Raw genomic sequence first — 15,334 nt, 5'->3', positions numbered from 1 at the left:
GCACCATTACTATCATTTCAAGGTTTGACTTAATTAGATAAACAGTTTTTGAAGAAGCACAGCATTACCCATGACCCACTGTGAGTATAAAGTATACAGTTCTGTGAAAAAACGTCCTAATGATATATGAAGAGCCTATATGAAAAAAATTACACCAACGTTTGGAGATTTACCTTAAGAAATAAATGAAACATGCAACATCCAATACCTAAGTATTTAAAACCTTTGCTATGGCAAACTTAAATTATCTCAAATGCACAATACGTTTATGCAAATGCATATAATTACCCTAATAAGTGATAAGTGATTTTCATTCCAGGTTTTGTAGACATTTAACTTTTTTCACCCATAAAAATCTTCAGTTTGAGTATTCGAGTTTTGAATACTAAGGATTGTTGGGGAAAAAAAGGTGGTTGTTCAAATGAACATGTGAACAGAAATATAGGAGTTATGAACTTGATGTGGCAAGTAGCTGTTCCAGAAGCATATGCAACATTTTAAAAATGTGTATAAATCATTTGTTATTCAATATTCAACAAAATGACATGTCATTGGAAGGGAGTGAATAATTTGTAAAATACTTAAACAGTAGATGTTTTGGAGTGAAAGAAAGAGTAGCTGTATGAATAACATGTTATATTTCTATACTATGAAACTTTATTAAATGTTTCCATGATGGCAAGCTGGATTGCTGGAGCCTCCTCAGTGTGATGCAAACATGAAGCTGTTCATGTCTTGGCTTCACAAGCTGAGCTTACCTGGGTTGTCCGAGTGTAGCCACTGGATATAGCGGATAACAGGCCTCTTTTCCTCGTGGCTATCCCTGCAGGAGAAGCCCTCGACTGCGGCACGAGATTAGGAAGCCACGGCACTCCTCCATGGACAACCTGGCCAGCGAGATGAGCTACATCACCGAAACGGAGGATGTCTTCTATACCTACAGGGGGACTCTAGGAAGCAAGGACAGCGACACAGAAGCCCCTCCGAACCACGGCACCAGCAGGAAGTAAGATAACAAGGCCCCTCTGGTCTTCGCAGTGGTTTTAATCACGCCCACTGACAACTAAAACGCTTTTTAGCTCATTTAAAATGCAGGTGCACAGTGCAATTTGACTGATGCTGAATCTTTAGGGGTATGACACGTCACAGTGCAATGTAATTCAGCCAAGGTTTGAATCATTGTGTTTGCATTAGAACTCGTGCAGAAATCTCCACTCTTTTAAACAGGGGCATTTAAGAAGTATTCCCTAATATCACAGCATTAGAATGAAAAGGTTTCAAAATGACAAAGAATATATTAATTGGATCGGAAGGAGTAAAGGCAGCACACTTTGATCCAGGTCTCCACTCAAACCACTTAAACAGACAGAAAGACAGACAGACAAGTTAGCTCAGCTGGCAAGACCTGGGTTCGAGCCAATGCAGTGAGGCACGAACTAGGGTGGGAGCGGCGAGGGCACAAGCCCTAGAACCCGAATGCGTTACAATAACAAAAGGACAGACAATGAAATATGGGCTATTTCGAAGTCGCAAATGTGAGATACCATATCACGTTTTTTTTTACTCCCTGGCGGAAATGGGCTTCCATATAAACCTGTTAATCTTTCATTTATTTGTTCACGTAGACCATATTAGAAATAAACCTGAATCTACACACAGGTGTTATGCATGCTGGAGGCACAAATAATGAACAGTTGCAGCAAAGAGATTCATATGAAGTCATATAATGCATTATACTGTACAACAGGAATGAATAAGTTACATTACTATGTGAAATGTATTCATATTTGGTGTGTTAGCCCTCTTGTATTCACATAAAATATATTTGTGATTGTAGAATGACATTGACGTATGGAAAATTGAACAATAGTAGAAGTTTTGCCAAATACCAAGTCCTGAAGTTGAAGCAATTCTCGAATGTCAAACTCACTCACAAAACTGATTACACTACACCATGATAGCTGTTCAGTGCTTCTGTTGAAGGTGAAGCTCAATAAAAGCATATGGGTGGGGTATAAGGTGTTTTAAAAAGAGCAAACCTTTTTTTGAAGATGTCAATGGAAATCAGTGCTTAGAATTTTTCAAAATAAGCAAGCAAGAAGAAGAGCCCCCATTGAGCTACAAATACAGCAGTACTGAAGTGCGTTCCCATGCCAACGGGATAAAGCAACTATGAAACTAGAAAGCTATTTAAATTAATGTGAATATGACAGCAAGGATAAACTGGCTACACTCCAAGATGGGAGTAATGTGATCGCTTTGCATGTGACCTGGTCATGATTCTGACTGCAAAATCCTGTTCAGTGTGGATTTTGATACCCCTTTGAGTTAACACTCATTTCATTTAAATGGATGCTCTTTTAACTCAGTTTGTTTCATTGAGTGCCTTGCTTCATGAAAATCTCACCATGTTGTCATTTTAAATGAGATTCAAGGGATGGCAGTGGTGTCCCACCCAGATCTGTCCCTACAACCCTTTTTTCTGGAGTCTGCAGCTCTAGCACTACTGCTCTCCGATGGGTTCATTGTGGCAGTCAGTGTACCATTGATTTATTTTCAGAAATCTTCACTACCCTTGGCAAAGATGCTCATATTAATCCACTGTATTATTTACTGTAGCTGTTTTTCATGGGCTGTGATAACGCCTCCCAGTCCTCCCTCAAACTGTTTTTGATTATTACCAAACAGTTCAAACTGTGAGTCATCTGTCACCACAATGGTGTCATTGATTATACATTATACTTTGGAAGTCCTTATGTGGGTAGTGACACTTTCTGTTTGTGTGCATGACAGCCAGTCACACAGTATTATGTCAACAAAGAACTACAAGAGTGCATTTCATTTTTTCCTTCATGATCTACATGATGGTGTTCTGGGTTTTCTTTGCCACTTGCACCAATTTCTTTGTGTCCGTAATGTTTCTGTATATTTTCTAAGTGTTTTGGAAAGGATTAGGAACTAGGCTTTATTAGACTTTTCAGAGTTTTGAAAGTAAAAGCTTATCAACTTCCAATCCACCTCCAAAATTTTAGATATGGTTATAAAAATGTGTAAGACAGTTTTGACTGTGATGTCTGAAATTGACCAATTTCACGTTCAAAGGCAATTGACTAGTTGCCTTGCTACCAGGCAGGAGATATAGGAAAGTTTTGCCCAAATGTAGTTTGGGGCTTTAATACACACACAAGGACAGGCTTTTGGGTATTTTAAGCAAATTCTGATAGCATAAGAATGAGGTTAACCTCATGAAGAGGATGTCTGCAACAATTGTATTGGTCAGTTAGTTGATTTCTGGGAAAAATTGCCTTGGTGTGAGTGTGTATATATTTGTGTGTGTGTGTGTGCCCTGTTATAGAGTGGCATCTTGCCCTGGGTGTGTCTTGCCTAGCATCCATTGGTCACCATGATTGATTTAAGCTTTCCCCATGTCACTGTACTGGATAAAGCAGTTCTAAAATGACTAGATGGGAAAATAGAGATTTACAATAGGTTAACAGTACAATAACTGCATCAATCTCAGATGTTGATATCAGACTCGGTAATCAAATGAATCAAGAATAATCTGTTCTTTCTTTTGTTATACCTGCCTGATTTGGAGTCGCTGGTTGTGAGTTTTTCATGTCCAGGCTTGCAACTGCAAACCCCATAACCGCACACGGGAGAATGAGGAAGTGCAGGCAGACTCCTCTGACCCGCTCACTTTGGAGCAGCTCATCTTTTATAGCAGGCAGCTCTGCCCTGTGCTGTACTGGAGGCTCAGTACCAATTGAAGGAGAGGGGCATCCCTCACCAACAGCACTGCAAATCTAGATATCTGGTTTTGGACGCCACAGGGTTTGGGAAGGTACTGTGTTTTCTGAGCCCAGAACGTCCTGGCCCACTTATCCCACCACCATGTACCCCCATTTGGGGAATTCCAGTCATATTCAACTTGTGACCTAAGCACCAAACCTTGATCATAGAGGCCGTCCTGAACTCAAGCAAGTACCCCAAAAATCTGTTTCCGTTTTTCATTAAAGTCTCTTAGAGCACTTGTGATATCAGATGAAGAAAGGTGAGTTTATAAAATAGCGGGGATAGGAATAATTTCATATATCATCCATTTTGAAATATATGTCCCAGTTCTTTACAAATCGTATTTTTAAACATATGATTTTGAAAGTCTTAAGGCTTTTAATCTATTTAAAAAGATAATGTACACTCCAGGGTGCTTTATGCTTGCATGTATATTTAGATATCGGTATGTGTGCCTGCAGCAGCCAGTTTCAAAAAGTGATAACTTTACTGAAGCCATTAACACTTCATTTTGATTGAGGCCTACCCTGAGCCATGCCAGTAGGCTGATTACGACATTGTAAAACACTTTGCAGCACATCTTAAAACAATTGAGGGAAGCGCATGAATAAATAACAAACTGTCTTTTTATAGATCTCAATTTCAGAACAGCTTCCTCCTTACGGGATGCTGACTGTGCATCGACTGATATGGAAGCCCTTAGTCACATAGGAAGCCAGCCTTACAGTAAATGCCATTTATTAATCATTGATATCCCCAGATGTCTGGACTTTAAAATAACAATTACCCCCAGGCTTTGTGAATAAGCAGGAATACAAGAAGAGTGAAACTGTTTAACAGAAATGAAGGGAGGTCTGAGGAAACAAGTGGATTCCTCTAATAGACGAGAGGAAACAGTTATGGCTTTTCTAGAATCCTGCTACAGGCTAATGAGCTGTATAGTGAAATACAACGCCCCTAATAAATCGTGAGTTCCCTGAATGATAGCCGTCAATGAGCCTTACTGCGTACAAATAGCTGACGGAGCTTCATTAATGTTTCTTTGCAGGCGGTGGTTGTAGTCTTTGTCTGTGGCGATTGAAGCCCTTGTCTATTTTTCTGTGTCAGCTCTGCAACCAGATCTTTTTTTCCTTTTCTTTTGTTCCAGTGGCGTTGCAGCTGTTTCCTCCAGACCTGAGTTGGGGGAAGGGGGGGAGCCGTGTAAAAGCATTTACCCGGTTGTTTCTCCTGTTGTACCCTTATTGCGTGGCTAATGTTATTGTTCCGTTCAATTTACGGCTAACTGTGATCCTGTGGAAGGCTTTGATGAAAAGAGCTAGGTTCAAGTGTGTTTGGAGCTTTTTCTGTTTTGTGATGTTTCTTCCTTTTTTCACATTATCTTAAGAGGGGTCTGGGAGAGATTCCAAGGCAAGCAGCTTTAGCCTTCTAATCAGATATAATTGTAAATCCCTTGGTACTGTAACTTGAGCACAATACCAGCTCTGTGCCCTTTTCCTGGTTGGTTGAGGGGTGCAAAGCTGTGTGTGGCGTGCCTACTGGAGCATGCAAGAAGATACAGCAAGCTTACTTTCTTTAACAACGGGAGGTCTATTGCTGGGAGATGAAGTTCATTGGATTCTGTGGTAAGTCTTTAAATACAGCCTCCAGCTTGACGCTCATGCACAACACAGCAGTACTGCACTAAATTGTAGTGAAGTGAAATAATTTCAGGTTGAAATAATGTAAAGTGAAAGCTGATATGGCTTATCTGTCTTGTTGAATATCCTCCTTGGTAAAGAGTCGAGCTGTACTTTCTAGTTTTAACAGTGATGGGTCTTTTTTTGTTTTCAGTGATTTAAAATACCTGTTCTTGTCTTAGTGCTTTATTTCATTGTATTTTTATCATGTAGTTCTTATCAGATAGTACATTATTCTTGGGCAAATTGTGAGCACATTCTTTACTAATTTACTGTATGAGAGCAGGTTGCCCACTTGACCAGTAGCAGCCCTTGTGTTCTGCTTGTGATGAAGCTCAAGGCCTTATGTCCTACAATATTTATTACTAAATATTCCATAATTACTCCTCATACTCATGCTACTCTTCTTTTGCATTTGTCTAAAATTATTCAATGTGGATGCTCATTTAAAGACTGTTTTTCAAGATTCACCTTCCATAAATAAAACTGTTCTCAAGGTGTAAGTTTTCATTTGCTTTAGTAGTATAATTTCATGCAATGTGAATGTCTTTTGAGTCCCTTTTGTGATTTTCTTGCACTTTTACTAAGCTTGCATTAAACTGCTGATTTAAATGTAAGTATTGCAATACATACAGAGCCCACCCCTCAGTTTCAGAATAGAATATTATCTAGTTACCTGCTGACTATGAGACAAGACTACAGCTTGAGAAAGGTTGTCAGAGCCAGAATGGCGATAATGGATTTATCAGGATAGCAGGTGCATTAAATCTTTTCTCAAATCAATGTTAAATTGATACAGGCTTCAACTCATTTTCTCCCCCAATGAGCAGGTGAAACTGCAGGATTTTAGAAAGTATCTTTGATTGTCTGATTGGAATAGCATTTGAAGAACTATTTTAAGTAGTGAGGTTGTTACCTTGTATATCCCCTGAGTTTATGCAATAATACTATTTTATATGGAAGAGCTCAAGTACTTTTTATATTGTTAATCAGTTTTGGCTTTTTTCTTAAACTGACAATGAGAAATAGATTTTTTAAATTAAATTTATGATTAAATTTCAGATCATGATCAAACCAAATTTCTGAAACTAAAGCCCATTCGCTTACATGTCAGCTCCGGTACTTGCACGTTAATGAATTTATTACTTAAGATGAGTTTTGGTATACTGTATACTGAATCTTTTTCCATCTCATTTTTCAGATTTTTTTCTATTATACATTAGTAAGTGCTTAAATGAGGTTGCAATATTTGATGTTTTCTGTGTGTGAAACAATGGCATTTTAGAAATTTGGAAGTATTCCAAGCACTGAGTGCTTCAAAATGGCAAAGTGTTGTAATTGAGTGATTTTAACTGAATGGTTTATTCTCAATCATTAACTTTTGTATGTAACCAGGATTGTGTTGTTGTTTTCTCCCCTCATTCAAGACATACTGCTCTGTAACTGTCATGGCCTGTGGTGCAGACAGAAATATTGCAGAGATGAGACAGTATGATAGTATAGTATAACATGATGTTGAGAATATCTTTTTATAGACTATGGAATTGCTGAACAAAATGAGTGCCGCTGGTTCTTGGTTCCAGGTGTACAGTAGTTCATTCTGATTTTGTCTCTTTTATTTAAAATAATCTTTGGAATGCTTTGTATTTTAAGTTCTGGATTTCTCTACAAGGCAGGATAAAAGACTGAACGCAATGTCCGTTTTCTATAACATTTATAATAGCTTTGTAATAGCTTTGTTGTTTTTTTTTCCACAGGTCATCTGAATCAGAATTGCCAAAGTAAGTTTTTACATTATTAGGTACTTCTACAGGTGATAAAGTGGAAATTAAAATGCTTATACGTTTCTTACCTTGTTCTTTTCCAAATAATATATTCACTAAAAGATTTACATTGCATAAGTGATTGAAGTAAATGCATCTTAAGGGTTTTACTTTTACTAAGTACAAAAAAACAAGTGTTTCAGACAGTGCTGTGCATTGTGAGAAATAAATCAATGACGCACAGGCCCAATGGCTGAAGTAGTAATTAAAAGAAGGTTCTTTTACAGTAAGTCTTAAAGTAAGCCACTATTTTGACAGCAGAGAGCGGTTTTAGCACCTTGCAGCCTGTTCTTGTTAGGTCTCAGAAACTAAGCATGGCTGGGCCTCGTCCATTCTGCTCCAAGTTGTTGGTGGACCACTAGGTGGCACTATTCCCTCTGGTCCTGTTGAGCTGTTCAGCCGATACCCCATTATAGTGACCAAAGGACTTTGCATTATAAAAGGTGTGTTCTTTTGGATATAACATTCAACCACATTACTGACTTCCTCGTGGTTAAAGAATCCATGGTACCATATGTAGGAATGTGGGTGTTCACACCACTGCCCAGACTAAATTCTGGCCGTGTTTTGCATAATCTGCTCTCCCCACTATTCCTCTTTAATTTAGGAGCTGAAGTGATTTCTCAGTTTTCTACCTGACCTCCTATTCAGTAGCTCTTAGGCCACATAATAGCTGCTGTGTATCAGCCAGGTGGATGCTGCACCTCTGTGGTAAAGTGTCTCCCTTTTGGGAACCTTCAAGATCAAAATTGCTATACAAATGCAATAAATACTCCTAGCATCGCTACTACTTTTTACGTTTACTACTACACAATAGTAATAATACAACACAAAGACTTCAAACGTCTGGAAGAAAGTTTATCTTCATTTTTAAAGCCCATTCCTTTTTTCATTTAAGAAGAGGCTGTGTGAGATCCTTAAATCAATAAGCTTCAAGCAATCAAATAATCAAGATTTTCATATTTACTTCCTGTCCTTTATGCAAGTCACAAAGGAAAAGAAACCATTCAGACGTTCTCGCGTTCTTATGAAATGTTTGAGTTATCTAGTCTGAATAAGTGAACAAAACCACACAAATGAATTCACAGACACATCTGACTCGCAGATCAGTTTGTGTCTCTTCAAAATGAGATGTAACTGATATAGATCTTATGGTAGCGCTACTGTAAGCAGTCTAGCTTATGGAAGAAAAATGTATGCCTTTCTTTGTTGTGTTAAAAAGGAAACTCCTGGAGAACAGTGAAGCACCAACCGTATCACTTGAAGCGCCCAAGAATCATTCGCTTCAGTCTTCCCCCAGCATTGAGGAGACGCAAGTCACAACTACACATCGGCTGTCTGGCTCACACCCCTTGGATGGGTTGGACTCACAGTTCCTGGAGAGTTATGATAATGTGACCAGAGGCAGCAGCACTGACCCAGACTCTCAGTACTACTGTGACAAGGTCAGAAAAGCCCACAGTTTAATATAATTTCTGTTTCTTTGTGGTTTTGTGTCTTCCCATCGGTGACTCAGGAGAGAAAAATAAAACAGGCTTCCTTTCTTAAAGAAAAGTCAGTTCTATATTTTAAGCCTTGTGTATTCATTATATACTGCTGCAAATTTTAGAAGAACCACCTACTAAAAAAGAAAAAAAAATGCTTTAAATATGAGTTAGATAAGGAGTTTTTAGAAGCTTATTTTTTATTTTACAAAACTCCAATTCCACCTCTCACGTCTTTCAAGCAAATCACAAAATCATTATCTAGTCTTAAATAAAATGCAATTAAGTAGTCAGTTTTAAGAAATAAGCTCTATGATTTTAATAGACCATATAAAATCAGCATAACCTGAAACTTACAGTAATTTACAAGTTCAAGAACATTAAGAAAACGTGTAGAACCATCTCAACATTATGTGACAGATTACTACTGAAAGATGAAACTGAGGGGTTGTAATAATGGTGGGGTTACTAGACATGGACTTTCCTTTTAGAAATAGATTGTTAATTGTGTCATATGATAATTGTTTGGAATGTGGGATGTTCACATTTTTGTACTGTACCTATGTGTATCCAGGTGTAGTCAATAAGAGTATGAGTTTGGAGTGGTGCTCAGTACAGTAGTGTTTTAATTAGAGAAGCCTTGCTTGCTTTTGTTCCATTACAGCCAGAACCTGCTCCTTTCATATCCATTCATTAGGACCTTCTCACATGAAGCAATCTGACAATGCTGCTCTCCTGAATGTGGCAATCTTGATCCAGTGTAGACAGGCCCTTTGTTTAGTTGATAAGGGAGGAGTCAATGTTACCCTTTTTGATAAATCTTTGATGAGCTGTTTGATGAAAAGTTAATTAAGATTCTTTAAATGAAGGTGAAGTTCAGAAGGCTTGCTAAGCAGCCCCTGGCTCCCATTTGCATGTACCTTCCAAATTCACAAGTTCACAAGCTTGAGTCAATGTTAGCTGCTATTACCTACTGCATGACGGATTAGCCACGGCTTTTCTACGCAGACGCAATTGTAAAACTATTGATTTAACTTTCGTATTTTTTTTATCCTGCATGGCAGTTAAAAGGTTAACTAGAGCTTAAATGTTTTGCATTTGCTGGTTACCTTCACATTCATAAGCTTTGCGGCCATTTAAGCATTGTTTCCTGGAAAATTGTATCAGGTTAACACACATTGAGGCAATGTAGTCATTATTAAAAGATAATTTACACTGAAGAGGGTGCTAGGGACTGCTGCCTAACACTAGAGGCAGACAGTTATTCATGCCCTTCCAATTTTATTGTTAGACTTGTTAGATAAATCCTCTTTCACATTGCAAGTGCATTAGTAGTATAGGCAGGTCAGTCTGAAAAGGGTCTTTATAGTACATTGCCTTGCTCAGCTGGAAATAGTGCCGCAGAGTTGACTGGAAATGGCTTTCATTGCTCAAGTGATGGGTGGGTGAAGTATGCAGCCCTGCAGAACATTGAAAGCTTTGCAGTTATTCAGGATTTCTTTGCTGTCCCAGGCAATGTTGCAGCTCCTTCCCTGAAATGTCAGGCCTGTGTATGTTTGTATTGTGTGGTGTCCTTGTCATGTGCGATGTCACTGGGAAGCACAGACTCCACTGACCTCACTGTTCCTTTGGCCCCATTTTCAACTATGGCAGCAGGAGCAGAGCTAGTTCCCTTAAGCAGGCACTTGATAAGCTGCTTTGGTCTTTCCTTATTATTTCTTAGGGGACAGGTATCTTTCAGTCATGGCGTATGAAAAATGTCTTTATCTCTTTCCCTTTGGATCTGTATAGAATTGTACAGGGCTGGTAATCCCAGAGTAGTGCTGACCTGTCCCGAGTATTGCTGCCATTCACACCAAGATACAAGTTTCTTTTTGTATGCTGCTATAGGAATGCAGCACTCTGATATTACTGCTATATTAATGTAACATTCCTATACTGCTGCCAGTCTTCTACAAAGATGTGACAGAGCTTGTAGTACCATGTAAAACTCATCACCTGCCCAAAAACATTGTAATGTAATGGGACTTAATTTATAATAATATTAACACAAATGACATGTATTTTATTACAACACCTGGCTCACTGGGATCATGATGCAGAACACGATTTCTAAGCCAGCAGTCATTAGCAGACTATATAGGTTCTCTTGTTTAATGTCGCTTATAACGAAATGCAGATATTTTACTGGCTTGGGTGCATACATTAGTTCTATTACTGTGGTACAAGCTTCATGGGCTTTTATTGTGTTCTTAATGTTTGGGGCTATAATTCAGAGATCTGTGCAGAAGGGCTAAATCTTCAGATAATTCACCCAGATTAAAAAAAAAAGATTTTCAAGGAATACATTATCTGTCTATATCTGAGGGAACTTAATTTTATTTTATTATAACAGTGTTAGCAAAAAAGAAAAAACTTGTTCTTATAGTGTACAAATCAACACTGCCTGATTCTGTGGTTGGTCTGTGTTTTATATTAGCTGCATTTTACTTTTGTGTACAACAAACTACTATCTCTTTTTCCCTAGAATGAGATGGTAGATGGTGACCTTCTGTTGATTCGGATAACCCCTGATGAAGAGGGCAGGTTTGGATTTAATGTAAAAGTGAGTTTAAAATTCTTATCGTCTTTGTGTATACAGTACCTCCAATGTTTATTCATACACCCAATGAAATGGCAAGAAAAACATCATGGCACTCATGGTACAGAATGAGTTAGTGACTAGATAATGTGTCTTCCTTAAAAAGTCAGTTCTAAGAATGTTATACTGTAGTAGAATATGCAGGATTGTGTGCTATCAACCATTGTATCATTATACTGGAGGCAAGACAGAATTGAGGTAAGAACGTTAAGAACGTTAACTGTGGTAGAGAGAAGCTAAACAATGTGAATCTAACAGTGGTTTAACTGCTGAAAATTGAAATTGTAGCAACAAGCTGCAAAAGCTCACAAATTAAGTGAATGTGTGACATACAGTGCCCTCCAGCATTATTGGTACCCTTGGTAAAAATGAGCAAAACAGGCTATGAAAAAATGTCTTTGTTGTTCATCAGCTTGACCTAACACTGAAAATATGAAAGAAATCTAGCCTTTTAGTGAGGTTCAATTATTCAAAGAAAAAATAAATATTTTTTCTCAAAAACACGTGTCACAATTATTGGCACCCTTGCATTTACAGTAGTACTTTGTGCACCCTCCCTTTGCCAAAATAACAGCATTGAGTCTTCTCTTATAATGCTGGATGAGGTGGGAGAACACATACAGTGGTGTGAAAAAGTGTTTGCCCCCTTCCTGATTTCTTATTTTTTTGCATGTTTGTCACACTGAAATGTTTCAGATCATCAAACAAATTGAAATATTAGACAAAGATAACACAAGTAAACACAAAATGCAGTTTTTAAATGAAGGTTTTTATTATTAAGGGGAAAAGAAAAATCCACACCTACATGGCCCTGTGTAAAAAAGTGATTGCCCCCCCCCTGTTTAAACATAAATCAACTGTGGTTTATCACATCTTTGGAAAGCTGAGTTCAATTTCTCTAGCCACACCCAGGCCTGATTACTGCCATACCTGTTCTCAATCAAGAAATCACTTAAATAGGACCTGCCTGACAAAGTGAAGTAGACCAAAAGTTCCTCAAAATCTAGACATCATGCTGCGATCCAAAGAAATTCAGGAACAAATGAGAAACAGAGTAATTGAGATTTATCAGTCTGGAAAAGGTTATAAAGCCATTTCTAAAGCTTTGGGACTCCAGCGAACCACAGTGAGAGCCATTATCCACAAATGGCGAACACATGGAACAGTGGTGAACCTTCCCAAGGACTGGCCGGCCAACCAAAATTACCCCAAGAGCGCAGCGACAACTCATCCAAGAGGTCACAAAAAACCCCACAACAACATCCCAAGAACTGCAGGCTTCACTTGCCTCAGTTAAGGTCAGTGTTCATGACTCCACCATAAGAAAGAGACTGGGCAAAAATGGCCTGCATGGCAGAGTTCCAAGACGAAAACCACTGCTGAGCAAAAAGAACATAAAGGCTTGTCTCAGTTTTGCCAGAAAACATCTTGATAATCCCCAAGACTTTTGGGAAAATACTCTGTGGACTGACGAGACAAAAGTTGAACTTTTTGGAAGGTGTGTGTCCCATTACATCTGGCGTAAAAGTAACACAGCATTTCAGAAAAGGAACATCATACCAACAGTAGAATATGGTGGTGGTAGTGTGATGGAATGGGGCTATTTTGCTGCTTCAGAACCTGAAAGACTTGCTGTGGTAAATGGAACCATGAATTCTGCTGTCTACCAAAAAATCCTGAAGGAGAATGTCCGGCCATCTGTTCGTGACCTCAAGCTGAAGCGCACTTGGGTTCTGCAGCAGGACAATGATCCAAAACACACCAGCAAGTCCACCTCTGAATGGCTTAAGAAAAACAAAATGAAGACTTTGGAGTGGCCTAGTTAAAGTCCTGACCTGAATCCAATTGAGATGTTGTGGCATGACCTTAAAAAAGCGGTTAAGGCTCAAAAACCCTATGGACAATGATCCAAAACACACCAGCAAGTCCACCTCTGAATGGCTTAAGAAAAACAAAATGAAGACTTTGGAGTGGCCTAGTTAAAGTCCTGACCTGAATCCGATTGAGATGTTGTGGCATGACCTTAAAAAAGTGGTTAAGGCTCGAAAACCCTCCAATGTGGCTGAATTACAGCAATTCTGCAAAGATGAGTGAGCCAAAATTCCTCCACAGCGCTGTAAAAAACTCATTGCCAGTTATCGCAAACACTTGATTGCAGTTGTTGCTGCTAAGGGTGGCCCAACCAGTTATTAAGTTTAGGGGGCAATCACGTTTTCACACAGGGCCATGTGGGTTTGGATTTTTATTTTCCCTTAATAATAAAAACCTTCATTTAAAAACTGCATTTTGTGTTTACTTGTGTTATCTTTGTCTAATATTTCAATTTGTTTGATGATCTGAAACAATTCAGTGTGACAAACACGCAAAAAAAGAAGAAATCAGGAAGGGGGCAAACATTTTTTCACACCACTGTATAAAGGTATTTGAGACCATTCCTCCTTACAAAAGTCCTTGGTCCTCGCTTGTGGACTCTCCTCTTCAGCTCACCCTACATGTTTTCAATGGGGTTTAGGTCAGGGGACTGGGATGGCCACTGCAGAAGCTTGATTCTGTGGTCAGTGAACCATCTCTGTGTGGATTTGAAGGTATGCTTTGGATCATTGTCCTGCTGGCAGATCCAGCCGCGACCTAGTATTGGCTATCTGGATGTGGTTAATGCGGTGATACAGAAATGCAGTGGAAATTTAGTGGCAGTTTTATCATCATATGACCAAGGGTGCCAGTAATTCTGGAGGGCACTGTACATAAGACATTAAGGCTGATTGTGAATACCTACAAAACTAAAATCATGGCTAAGAGCAAGGACAGAGAAGACAGGGTGAAAATAAAGCTAAAAAGAGATAACCTAGAGCAAGTAAAGAGTGCCACATACTCAGAAGGACAGATTGCAAGTAATAGGAATTAACAAGAAGATATCAAATCAAAGGTTGCCAAACAAATGTAGATAATGATAAAAATGAGACAACTGTGCAGGGGACTGGCATAAGTATTGGTACCAAAGTAATGGACATGCCATAAATACTCTATGAATTGGTGACAAAAATGCTGTCATAAACTGCAAAGAATGAATAACAAACACATAGGCATAAAGAGAAGAAGTTGGCTGTTGTACACGACTGTGAAGGGAATGGTGGAGATGAACACTTTGCAGAAAAATCGATAATACGAGAAGGTTTCAAGTTAAGGCAGAAATCAGTAGCCAAAGGTAGCAGGATGAAACAACAGCTAGGTTTTGACACTTAAAAGCTGGCAAACAGCAACGATGATGAACACACAGAAGAATAATGCAAAAGAATTACTTCTAGTTTCTGGACATTTTGGCCAAACACCTGGTTCCCTCTGCCAAGAAGTTCAAGTTTGGCCAAGGTAGACATTCAAGATGACATTAATCCAAAGCATCCATCCACACCAATATAGAAATAATTAAAGCAAACTAATATTCTCAGACCTCAATCCAGTCACATATTTGTGATTTGAACTCAAAAAGACAGTTCAGAAATGGACACTATATCCCTCAGACTTTATACCGGAATTCTGCCTAGAGGTATGGTTAGAAATCCTCTCTCAGAAATGCCAGAACCACCTAGCACACAACATGAGGCATCAGTGTAATCCCTGCCAAAGGAAGATTTACAAAATACTAAACACATGGGGTATGAATAAATCTGATAAATCTGACCTGCATGTTTTCTGGACTTAATTTATTTATGTTAAATATCACTTAGCTCTTTGCAGTGCTTTTTAGATTACAGTGTAATATTTTTAGAATCTTTTGTAAAGAAATTTGATGTAATCTATAGAACCTTCTATATATTGTATTTACTGTATATACTGTAGCTTGGTAAATTAGACAGTCATGTCTGTGCACCATGTGTCCCAGTTCTTGTGTCTGCATTATCTTAATATTTGCATATT

The 15,334-nt window shown here is 38.6% G+C and overlaps 1 protein-coding gene across 3 annotated transcripts in view; it reads left to right on the top strand.

Moving 5' to 3' along the window:
- Window positions 1-15,334, top strand: part of ptpn3 (protein tyrosine phosphatase non-receptor type 3) — a 133,891-nt gene that overhangs the window by 76,916 nt on the left and 41,641 nt on the right. For all 3 annotated transcript variants that reach the window (XM_069195012.1, XM_006635729.3, XM_069195014.1), the window contains exons 14-17: window positions 830-1,006; window positions 7,229-7,252; window positions 8,517-8,739; window positions 11,306-11,383. In XM_069195012.1, coding sequence (XP_069051113.1) covers window positions 830-1,006; window positions 7,229-7,252; window positions 8,517-8,739; window positions 11,306-11,383 — 502 coding nt within the window. The remainder of the gene's footprint in view (window positions 1-829; window positions 1,007-7,228; window positions 7,253-8,516; window positions 8,740-11,305; window positions 11,384-15,334) is intronic.

Source organism: Lepisosteus oculatus, chromosome 10 (genome assembly GCF_040954835.1).
Source record: "Lepisosteus oculatus isolate fLepOcu1 chromosome 10, fLepOcu1.hap2, whole genome shotgun sequence".
Lineage (NCBI taxonomy): Eukaryota > Metazoa > Chordata > Actinopteri > Semionotiformes > Lepisosteidae > Lepisosteus > Lepisosteus oculatus.
Note: the sequence above shows the minus strand (reverse complement) of the source record. Positions and strands in the feature narration are given on the sequence as shown.